Source organism: Glycine max, chromosome 9, assembly GCF_000004515.6.
Source record: "Glycine max cultivar Williams 82 chromosome 9, Glycine_max_v4.0, whole genome shotgun sequence".
In the NCBI taxonomy this organism is placed as follows: Eukaryota; Viridiplantae; Streptophyta; class Magnoliopsida; order Fabales; family Fabaceae; genus Glycine; species Glycine max.
This window is the reverse complement of record NC_038245.2, coordinates 10,420,374-10,432,064: the sequence shown is the minus strand read 5'-3', so window position 1 is coordinate 10,432,064 and position 11,691 is coordinate 10,420,374. Positions and strand designations below refer to the sequence as shown.

Below are 11,691 nucleotides of genomic sequence, written 5' to 3'. Positions count from 1 at the left end.
TGAACTAAACAACATAAGAGGGGGGAAGTCGGAAGACACGAGATGTATTCTGCAACTCAGCCGTTAACTTACTCCTTCACTCCGTTTTATCCTATTATTGTATTTTTTATTTTAATAATCTCAGATTAAATGTTAATCTATTATACAACAAACACGTCTAACCAAATATTGAGGCGCAGGATGATTTAATAAAGGATAAATACTTAAATTTGAAAGAGTAAATAGTTAATAAATTTATTCTTAAAAGATTAAAAGTTTAAATTTAATCTATAAATATGTAAAAATTAAAAAATACAACAAATTGGTCCTGAAAAAATTTAATGACATTAATTTTTAAATTTTATAACTTAATGTCAAATTAATTCTTAAAAAATTATTTATAATCAAATTAATTTTTTAGTATTATAACTGAATGATAAAATGATCTCACACATTTAATAATATAACTAATTTTTTGCACCTTTTATACATTAAAATACTAAATTTATATTTTTAATTCATCAGAATCAATTTGTCACAAAATCATATTTTTAAGAACGAATTTAATTATTTATCCAATAAAACAAAACGTGAATTGTGAGCAAGTGAATCATTATTCGTTTGATGGAACAGAGGCAAGTGAATCACTATTTGCAGTTAATGTGAATTGTGAGCACTTTTCGTTTGATTTCATAGCTGCATCATTACTTGCTTACCCTCCATGTCATTTTTCTTTATAATAAATTATAGAATAAATATTTACATCTTTTCCGAAAGTATGAAAATAAAGCTCCTGTATGATAGTTATTCATGCACAAACACAATTGGACAAAGCTCCTGAATGAAAATAAATTCACAAAACAATACACAAACTATTAAAAAAAAACAAAACAAAACAAAATCCCCAGCGTAGGGTTTTCGAGACCGTTTTCTCGTTAATTATTCTTGTGCTACTTTATTCATAAAAGACTTTCGCCCATGCAGTATATAGATAACATTTCACCTTCATACAAAGACATAACCGTCGGGTAAATTGAGATGCCAAGTGTGGAATTATTTTCAAGCCGTTCCAAATGTTAAATAGGCATTATTTGTCATCTGATACGAAATTAATTACAACGAAATTATAAATTGAAAATAATTTCATATTTTCCTATAAAATCTGGTGGATACAAAAGACCCTCTTGCGCATGAAAATTGGTACAAAGAATGAACCACTAGCACTTAAGCTACAAAAATATAAACAGTGAGGGAGAAATGTGATTAGTGTCCTAGAATCCACTTAAAAACTATGTAAATAGAGTTACAACGTCTTTACGATATCCTCTTACAATCAAAATCCTTGGTATTTTCTCCAGCAACAGATCCATGTACTCCATATAGAAATATGCTGGGTGGCTCACTGGAGGTGGAGGAAGACTCACCAACACAACAGCAGCCATTCTCGAGTATCTCAAAATTGTCGAATTGAGCTTAAGCGTCGTATAAAGAAACTTCTCAACCTGCTTCTCATTCACAACCACGGGCTTGCCATCTGCCATTAGAGGAGTACCTTCTCTCTCTGCTGTCGCCTTCATTTGGGTTAAGTAATTATCAATTCTTTGTTGAGCACTAGTAAATGCATCCATTGACTCATCTTGTGCCGGGGACCCGCCACCACCATCCATCTGTGCATCCCATTTCATTGTTATGACAAAGACTTCCGCTTGCATCCGAAGATCGTAAAGGAATTTTTTCACATCAGCTTTCAGCCCCTCAGCATCTGCATCGTCTTCTGCGATACAAAAGACCTGAATCTTGCAATTCTCAAAGCTCTCCTTGGTAAGAAGGAGCTGAGAAAGAAGCAGCATGAGACCACCATCTCTTACAATCCAATACAAATCAATTGTGCCATACTGCCTCTGGTACTCATTTGGCCACTCATCAAGACCCTTAACTATAACCACAGCCTTGTTTGCAACAATGCAATCATTAATTATCCCAACAAAGGTAGCAGGGATTTCTATCAAGTTTTCCCTCCGCCAAATTTCTGGGTAACGCATCACCACAATGTTCGGCTTGAGATTGCCAAGGCCCATTGTCTGAATTATGCCACGGAAGCCTTCAGACATGTTAGGGGCAACAACTATCTCAGCCACACCTTCACAATTTTTGTAATCTATGTAGGTGCTAAGTTGTTTGCAAGCAGTCTTGGCATCTTCAGCACATTCATGGTAATCCCCATCTAGTATAGAGACAAATATGGACATTCCTCGACCTTTCTTCTTCATACAGTTAGCAAAATCTGCAAGTTTGGGATGACAGGGAACATTTTCTGGCAGTTTGCCCCAGGGTCGGCAAAATACAAGTGGAATTGGATACCAATTCTTCGGGTGCACTTGGCTTGCTGAAAAAATGAATGGAAATAACTTACAAGAGCAACCTAAATTTGCAATAATGGAGAAAAAAAAATGGGAAGCATAATGCTATAAAGCTCCGAGTATGAAAACATTTTTATTGATACTTTTAAAACAGTAGACCAGTGAACAATTTTATCATATGAATTATCAGATTCTCACTCTGAATGGTAATGATATAACAATAACTGTAGATGATAAATTAGATTACTTGGCATACGTGAAATATTAAAAAAAGCAACAGCAATTGTTTGAACTTAGAAGTGTAATGAATAAAAGGTTAATTTGAAAAACATTTTAGGATTCATAAAGATACCAGAAATATGATCAAAATGAATATTTGTCATAAAGAGTTGAACTTAGAAGTGCCTATGATTGAAATTTATAATCAAGCAAATTGTAATGAATAAAGTGTTAATTCGGAAAACATTTTAGGATTCATAAAAGATACCAGAAATACGATCAAAATGAATATTTGTCCCAAATATGTCAAGGATTTCTGTTAAATATTATCTTTGAAATTTCCATTTTAAATATTTGTTTTCGATTAAAATTACTTCTAAATGATCACATTTCTTTTCTCTTCTCCTGGGGTTGATGCATTCAATGAGAAACTTCAATTGGACAACTGGGTTACAAATTGGTATGATCACATTTCTTTTCTCTTCTCTTGGGGTTGATGCATTCAATGAGAAACTTTAATTGGACAACTGGTTCACTAATCAGTTTGAGCTTCCAACTATGATGAGCCTCAAATGCAAATGAAGTTGGCTTCTAGAATTTATTCACATCTTGTATTGAAAATCTCAACAAAAGAATCAAGAGAAATTTAAACCCATGATTTCTTTTCCCCCATAATCCCATGAGGAATGCAGGTTGCATCTATAATTCAGAGATCAGAAGTTCAAAAAGTTTTAAATTCTCAAAAGTACAGATAATTCTAAATACTAAATCCAGTCTTTTCATGGGGAGTAGGATTGTTTTCCATAAAAATGAAAAAAATTGCACATATACCTAATATTACATGCAAATTTTCAAGCCTAAACATCAATATTAAGAGCATTTCTATACAAGATAATTCATTATATAAAATTAAACACAAACTTAGAACTAAAAAAGGTGTTCTACAATGTGGAAACTTGGTCAAAAATATTTTAGTTCACTTTGAAATCATCCAATAAAACAGAAATTTAGTGATCAGGTTGAATTGCCAACCGAGTGCAAGGACATGAAATTGTCTCAATCAACTGTAACGATTTTTCTAAGCTAGCAGGAATGATACATCATCAGAACAAATAGCTATGTTTGTAGGTGGTGGGGACCTCTGACAAGACATAGAAGTGGATCAACCAAATCTATCTTGAGTTCTTGACCATTCAATCATATATAGTTGCCAAAATCAGCAATATTACTCTATTTTGTATTGTATTTACTTGAGAAGAGTAGATGATTAAATTTGAATGATACTTACCTCCTAGGGACCGAAGGCTACGAAGTGCTAGTTGGAAATAAGCACTTTTGAAACCATCTCCCCAGTCCCCAGCCTTTCCTTGAATGCTCACGTACTTATATATGAGGCTTGCAAGGAGCAAAGACACCACAGTGAATGACCAAGAGATTAGGAACATGATCACTGCATAGGTAAAAGGTAAGGATCACCACAAAATCAAGTTTCAATATAACACTCACACAGCAGCAGTACCACAGTAGTAAGCATCAAATGAACAATAGCAAACTATGTATAGATTCTCAAAACTTCCTTCCTCACAGACACGCCACAATGCTAAATTGTAGTATTTGTGAGAAAAAATGATGTATTTTAAAAGATTTTCCGTATATTGCTCTCTTCACTTTGGCAACTACAAGTCTACAACTGCATATTATAACTGCAATTTGTGATGAAGCTGAAAAGGAAGTTTATATGAACCGACAAGACTTTGTTGGTCTGGGAATCAAGTTCAATCTGTTGAATAAACATTCTACTTACAGCTTGAAACAATCTCAACACATTTTAATCAGAAAGTTCAAAACTGCGATTTTGACAAACTCAATTAAGCTCTTTCAAACACATCCATAGCATTACCAGACAAAAAAAAAAAAAAAACACCCATAGTGTCATACATGATGGTATTTCACTGTTGGAGTCTAGAGTGCACCTTAGTTGTCAATACCGTCATTACAGGGGATAACGGGATAGTGAATGGTGGAATGACCGCTATTCTAACTAACATACATGCATGCATGCATACATACATACATACACACACATACATAAAGCTCAAAATTCATGACTCGTCATAATTAATAATAAAAACTAATTGTACCTTAAACAAAACATTAAATAGAAAGTCAAGGAAACAAAGGGCTTAAAAGCAGGTGCCATGGTTTTGCAAGGCACCATGCAGAGTAAAAACACCCAAAAAGGAAAAAAAATATTGCTGCTGTCAGCAAGCAATAAAAAGGGAGAAGAAAAAAAAGAGCAAGAGAGAATAAAAAAACAAATAATAATAATAAGAGAAGGGAAAAATTGAAAAAAAAAAAAAGGAAAGGAAAACAAGAGAGAAGAAACGAAATAGGAACAAGGAAAGAATGACTCAAAAAGGAAACCTCAACAAGGGCCACCAGTCACCGGAAAGTGAATGTCACCAGAGAAGAAGGTTGTGTGTCGGAGTTAGGGCACAAAAGCAGATTCGTCTGTTAGTGTTCTCTGCCGCCACAAGCTTTTGTTCGAAAAGCTTCTGTTTTCAGAAGCTAAAAACCCAAACAAAAATAAAGCGTAAAAATTACAGAATAACACTCACTAACGCTGAAATAGTGAGGGCATTTTTGGGTTTTCATTCCAAATAAAAAATCGGAATAGAGAAACCACAACGGGGACCACAATCGCGCCACATCACTGCAATTGCGGCTGCGACCACTGCTCCTTTAAAACACTCCACAACAAAGTTTCAGTGATTCACGTCGCACTAAGGGGCCGCTCCGTGCTGCACCACCACGAACAACATAGGAGTGCACTATCTCTCACATCTATAGCTACATTTCTATTTATTATGTTTACATAAAAAGAATTTCAATCATCCAAGGTGTAGCCTTTCCACAACAGATAGAAGAACAAGCCAAATCTAAATCACAAAGATGTCACAAGACTGAATATAATAAGAAACAATTGATAAGTAAATCAATGGGAAGAAAAACATAGGGAGACAGCATACCTATGCAAAGTAATGCTCCCACAAGGGACAGACTCCAATGGTGAAATTTCCACCGAGGACGCCAACTAGGGGCATCTAGAAGATCGAGAAGGAAGCAGGATAAGTTGACACCAGTGTAACATAGAAGGAAAAACATAGTTACAGTTGGAGTGATAAGATCCAGATTCCCAATAACGACACACCCAATGCATAAGAAAGCAGTAAAAAAGGTAGCAACATGTGGTTCACTGGCATCTCCAACTTTAAAGTAGTTCAAAATAGGTAAAATATCATCATTGGCTATTGCTGCAAGCAGACGTGGGGCACCAGTCAGGCTCTGAAGAGCAGCACCCATAGTTGAAAGAATAATTCCAATTTTAATTAATGAAGGAAAAGGCCAGGCAATTGTAGCTGTAAGTAGCCTGCATAAAAGCTAGAAATCAGACTTAAAACCAGTGAACAGAAATTCTATCAGTATCCAAAATTATAAAGATGCCCTCCTCCCAAAGAAAAAAGAAACAGTGAATGTTCGAATTCAAACCAGGATCAGATACATATTAGCATGGAGAACATGGACTTCTTGACACAAAATACTTCAAACCATAAAGAAAAAGGTAACATAATAAAAAAGGGTTTATTTGGTGCACATTCAGAGAGAGTGGGTCTTTTGAGCTGGATCCTTGTATCTTGTTTTCAGTATCCTTTTCTGTTGTTAGGAGGATTCCTGATCTTCCTATTCAGTTTTTCTCAGGTTCTTCAATAAATTAACTTGAAAAAAGAGAACTTGAATGATATTACTATTTTCTGATAATTTACAGCAGTGAGTACAACGTATATATGGACAAGAAAATGAATGCTAACCTAGGTATTTATAGGCTACATATCTGTACACAAGAATGGTAAGAGGGAAATTGAGGATGTTAATCCTAATTACAATAACTAAGAAAATAAACTGTACATAATTATGCACTACAAATTCTTTTTTATATCAAGAAAAGCTTTATGAACTTTTTAACCAAAAATTACCTGTCAGTTAAAAGCTTCTCTCTGGTGGCAACAGCGCCAAATAACATCAAAGAAACAAGATACAGAAAAGTAGTTGTAAGAGTTGCAGCTAAAGTTCCAACAGGAATTGATCGCTGAGTATCTCTCAGAGAGGATGATCGATTAGAGCCTGCCATTATTCCCGTTACAGCAGGGAAAAAGAGGCCTACCAATGAACTGGGGGGAAAAAGGAAAATTACAGTTAAAAAATATGAAACATCATAAACTAGCAAATTTTTCAACAAAATGGTCCCTTGGGGACATGCTTTAATCGAGAATGGTTTTAAATTATACAGACACCAAGGCTAAAATATTTTAAGGAGGTGAAATTCTTTCCCAAACTCTTTCACCCAAGGTTCTCAAACTTGAATGTTTAGTTGAACTCACAAAGACCAAGAAAATGCAAACGATAAACTCTTGAGAGTTTCCATGTTTCAAAATGTTGTTTAAAAACATCATTGTACCAAGACAGAATTAAATAGAACGTCCATAATTAATATTCAACATTAAAACTCCATAATAAAGCAAATAAAAGCAATAACGTACAAGCATAACTCCACATTTGATCCATTCACCATATAATATTAGCCCAACACATACATTGTTTGTAGCTTAACAAAACAGAACAAAAATAAATATGAAAACATATAATTAGCTTTACCAATCCTATACATGCAGCAAAACATCAACCAAAACTGGATATTTTGAAGGCAAAACCATGTAAAATCCAGGCTTGTAAACTGACAAGTAGAATAGAGAGATTACCAATTTTATTAGAGATTCATTGAAGTTGCATGAGTTTGTCAAAAATTGAAGTTACTAGCCATTTAACTCATATTTGTGTTCTACAATCGTATTCATGATTCATATACTTGTATGAGTTTCAGAGATAAGTTGTCAAACCATGCTTTCATATGCATCAGTAAGCATAAAAGAGACCATGAGAGAGAGAGAGGGTGAGATCGAGGGAGAGCGAATGGACCACCGTGAGAAGAGGGAGGGGTAGACAAAGAGAACGTGAGGCAGTGAGAAAGGATCCCAGAACAAGCTACACCGACACCAGAATCGGAAATTGGCGGGACAAAGCTGATATCACAACGTTTTACTTCACAAGATTCACGGAGCACACAACAGAGCAGGAGCTATGGTCCCACTTCAAGAAATGGGGGGACGTTAGGGAGATTTTCATCCCCAAACATAGAAACAAACGTGGCAGACGTTACGGTTTTGTAAGGTTTAAAGGGGTATCTGACGAACGTAAGCTAGAGAGTCAGCTAGACAACATCGTGGTAGGAGGACTGAAGATGCATGTCAATGCCCCAAAGTATGGGAGAAGAAGAATCACATCCGAGGAGCACACAGCCAAAACCAGGACTCAAATGGATGGCCAAAATACTCAAATGGCAGCTGCGCGATATACGGCAACGCACTACAGGAACTTGCCTATGTCATATGCGAAGGCGGTTTCCAATACCAAAATGGCCGACGGACACAAGAGGCGCCTACAACCCCCACAATCCAGTTTCGACGAGTCCCAATCCTCACTCCACCTCAAAGTGCCAACAACGGAGCGTAAATGGTACACAGGCGCTTGGGTGGGCCGTTTAAAAAAATTGGGGGCTTTAGAAAGAATTGAGGAGGACTTACCATGGGAACTAGGGATCGACGTTGCGCCGAAATACATCGGTGATGACATGATCCTCCTCCTCGAGCTCTCGGACTCTAAAGCAGAGGAGATTATTACAGAGGAATTCCAAAATGGTACATCTCCGTTCCACACGTTAGAAAAGTTGAACCCGTCGATGAGGCCAGGACAGGGTTGATATGGGCACAATGCTGGGGTATACCTTTAGAAGTGTGGGACATTGAGAATATCCGAAAAATCGTGGCCACAGTCGAAGACCTCATCGAAGTAGATGACGACGTGGACGAGCGGAGAAGGCTAGACAGAGCCAGAATCCTTATCAAAACTCCAAGGAGACCTATGATCCACCACTCAGTCGCAGTTCATATCGGTGGGGAGATACACAAAGTGTACATCGTCGAGGAAGGGTGCACTGATATCAGGATGAGGACCTTGCCAGGCCGCAGTGCTACGGACTCATCGGAAGAGATTGAGTCCGAGGATAGTGACATCAGAACAATGTTTGAAGTGCCGGAGACAGCCCCTGATTTCCAGACCGGGAGAGTCAGCCTCGGCGGGAAGCAAAACGCTGTTGACGATAGCCACCAGACGTCGCTTTTACCCGACGATCATAGGGCCATGGAAAACCCGCTAGGTATTACACCATATGCACAGACTCACCTACCCAGTACTGACAAGTGTGTGCAAACAAACGCCGAAAGAGGAAAGCAGCAGAACTCGAAGAAGAGAGATACAGAGCCCTGTATCGGTGAGGATGGTACATGCGAAGCAACAAAGAAGAGTAGGGGAGCAGAGAGAAGGTGTCAGCCACAGAGGAGCGCACAGGATACACAAGAAAGGAAATAGTTATGTCAAAAGAAGGACAGAGGGATTTTGACCAACAAACCACCAACGGGTCAATTAAGCTTTCAAAATTGGCATGCATATCCAAAGCCAGGGATATTGGGCCAGACCCAGAGTTGGCATTACTATCCACACCACCCCGTTCATGCCACATAACTCCTTTGACAGCCCAACCCATCCCGAAATTCCCAGCGTGCTCCCTCTGACTCCAACTGCGACTTGTGACAAACCTTTTACTAAAGCTGGGTCAAGGACTGATGTGGGCCCCTCAAAAAACAACTCAGCCATTAACCCAGAACTTGACAAGCCTAGTACATCATACCAAACAGCCGTGAATGGAAATGGGCTACATGTATTTGATACACCCAAGGGGTGCACACAAAAAACAGCCCAACAAAGTGACAAGCAACAAACTTTCAATGATATCATCCCTCTTAATTATCTGGAACCCATATCGGGCACAGCTACACCAACAGCAGCTTCTGAACAGAACACGATCACTAGCCCAAAACTGAACAAGGCTAGCTCATCATATCAAACAACTCAGATTGAAAGTGAGTGGAAGGTCTATGTGAGATCGAGGGGGTGCAGACAAAAGAAAGATCACCTAAATGGAAAACAAGACAGTATGGGAGACATCAATCCACATACACATACACACCTGGAATCCACATCGGGCACGGCTACACCGACAGCAATTACTCATGGATCCAACAGAGGCCAGTATGAAGAGGCTGCAGCACAATGGGAACTAGCAAAAATTATGGGGGTGACTAGCGATTCAGATCAGAGTATAATCATCAACAAACTCATCGATATGGAGGACAAGGACAGCAAGGAGACTAAGGATTTGGGAGACAGCAACACCTCATCATGAATATTGTATCCTACAATGTTAGAGGGCTATGGAGAGGAGTCAAATGGGCTGCAATTAGAAGGTTGATCAGAAAACACAAAGCGGATATGTTACTTACGCATTCAAGAAACAAAAAAGGAGTCTGTTTGTGATAGGGCCTGCTTTGTGCCCCATCCTAGGGTGGACCAAACAGTGGGCTGATTTCAAATAGGTCACAATTGTAATCTTATTACTGTACCTTTTTAGTACCTCTGGTACTCATTTAATATAATTATATATTTATTTTGGCTGATAAAAAAAAAAGAAACAAAAAAGGAGCAAATTGATAATGTTTTGTGCCAGTTACTGTGGGGTGATAGAGTTTGGATGGGACTTCCAGCCAGCAATAAATACAGCTGGCGGATTACTCTGCATTTGGAATGAACAAACTTTCAAAGTGGACCAAAGGGTAAGGGGGGGAGGCTTTATTCTGCTGCAACGAACCTGCATCCAGGAAAACCAGAAAGCATATATAGCAAACATATATTCCCCTTGTGATAGTCATAATAAGCGGGAATTATGGGACTCTCTTAAGCAACTGAGATATCAGGACCCTCAAGGATAGTGCTGCTTCCTGGGCGATTTTAACAGCATTAGGCACCATTCTGAAAGAGTAGGTGTGTCCCAAAGGGGTGTGGAAGCCAGCAGCATCAATGATTTTAATGAATGGATAGCAGACCTAGACTTTGTAGAAACACCTAATGTAGGGAGGAGTTTCACGTGGTTCAAACCAAACGGGGCTGCTAAAAGCAAACTAGACAGGATCCTTGTATCCCATCAATGGCTACATAAATGGCCAGACAGCACTAGCTTCACCTTGGACAGGAATTTCTCAGATCATTGCCCAATTTTGCTAAGGGCTAAAATCACTGATTGAGTGTCAAAACCATTTAGGGTGTTTGATTGTTGGTTGAAAGAAAAATCATTTGAACAGAATGTTAAACAGTGCTGGTCAAACACACAACCAACAGGCTGGGGAGGCTTTGCACTCAAGGTAAAAATTAAAAAACTGAAGGAGGCAATGAAGGTGTGGAACAGGGAGCAGTTTGGAGATTCATTGAATAGAGTACAAAGAATCGAAGACAATTTAAACAAATTGGAAGACGCAAGCAGTAGTAGACAGCTATCCTCATGAAATGATGACTCGTAAAAAGCTACAAGAGGAGCTATGGTCGACGGCACATTCTCACGAATCCTTGATGAGACAAAAGGCAAGGATAAGGTGGATTAAGGAAAGGGACTGCAATACACGCTACTTCCACTTGTTGATGAACGCTAGACGCACAAAGAATGCAATCAGAGGATTACTCATAGATGGATCATGGGTAGATGACCCCATAAAAGTGAAAGAGGAGATTTGCAGTTTCTTTAATAACAAATTCATTGAACCTGATCAGTGCAGACCAGTCCTCAATGGAATCAGTTTTAGGGCCATTGGACAGCAGCAAAATGATATGTTGGTGGGAGCTTTTTTGGAGGAAGAAATCAGGGCGGCAGTATGGGACTGCGGAAGCGAAAAAAGCCCGGGACCGGATGGCCTAAATTGTAAATTTGTAAAACAGTTCTAGGAGATTCTAAAGCCCGACATCATCTGTTTTCTCACTGAATTCCATGCAAACAGGGTCTTCCCGAGGGGCAGCAATGCATCCTTTATTACCCTGATTCCAAAGCGAAAAAATCCACAAAATCTCAATGAAT

General features: G+C 38.3%; 1 protein-coding gene across 1 annotated transcript in view; it reads right to left on the bottom strand.

The window, feature by feature from the left end:
• Positions 1–1,106: 1,106 nt before the first annotated feature.
• LOC100780371 (cation-chloride cotransporter 1) overlaps positions 1,107–11,691 on the bottom strand; it is a 33,130-nt gene continuing 22,545 nt past the window's right edge. Inside the window, exons 10-13 of the mRNA XM_003533787.5 lie at positions 6,593–6,787; positions 5,588–5,988; positions 3,847–4,008; positions 1,107–2,365 (exon numbers count right to left, since the gene is read on the bottom strand). Coding sequence (XP_003533835.1) covers positions 1,269–2,365; positions 3,847–4,008; positions 5,588–5,988; positions 6,593–6,787 — 1,855 coding nt within the window. The 3' untranslated portion in view covers positions 1,107–1,268. The remainder of the gene's footprint in view (positions 2,366–3,846; positions 4,009–5,587; positions 5,989–6,592; positions 6,788–11,691) is intronic.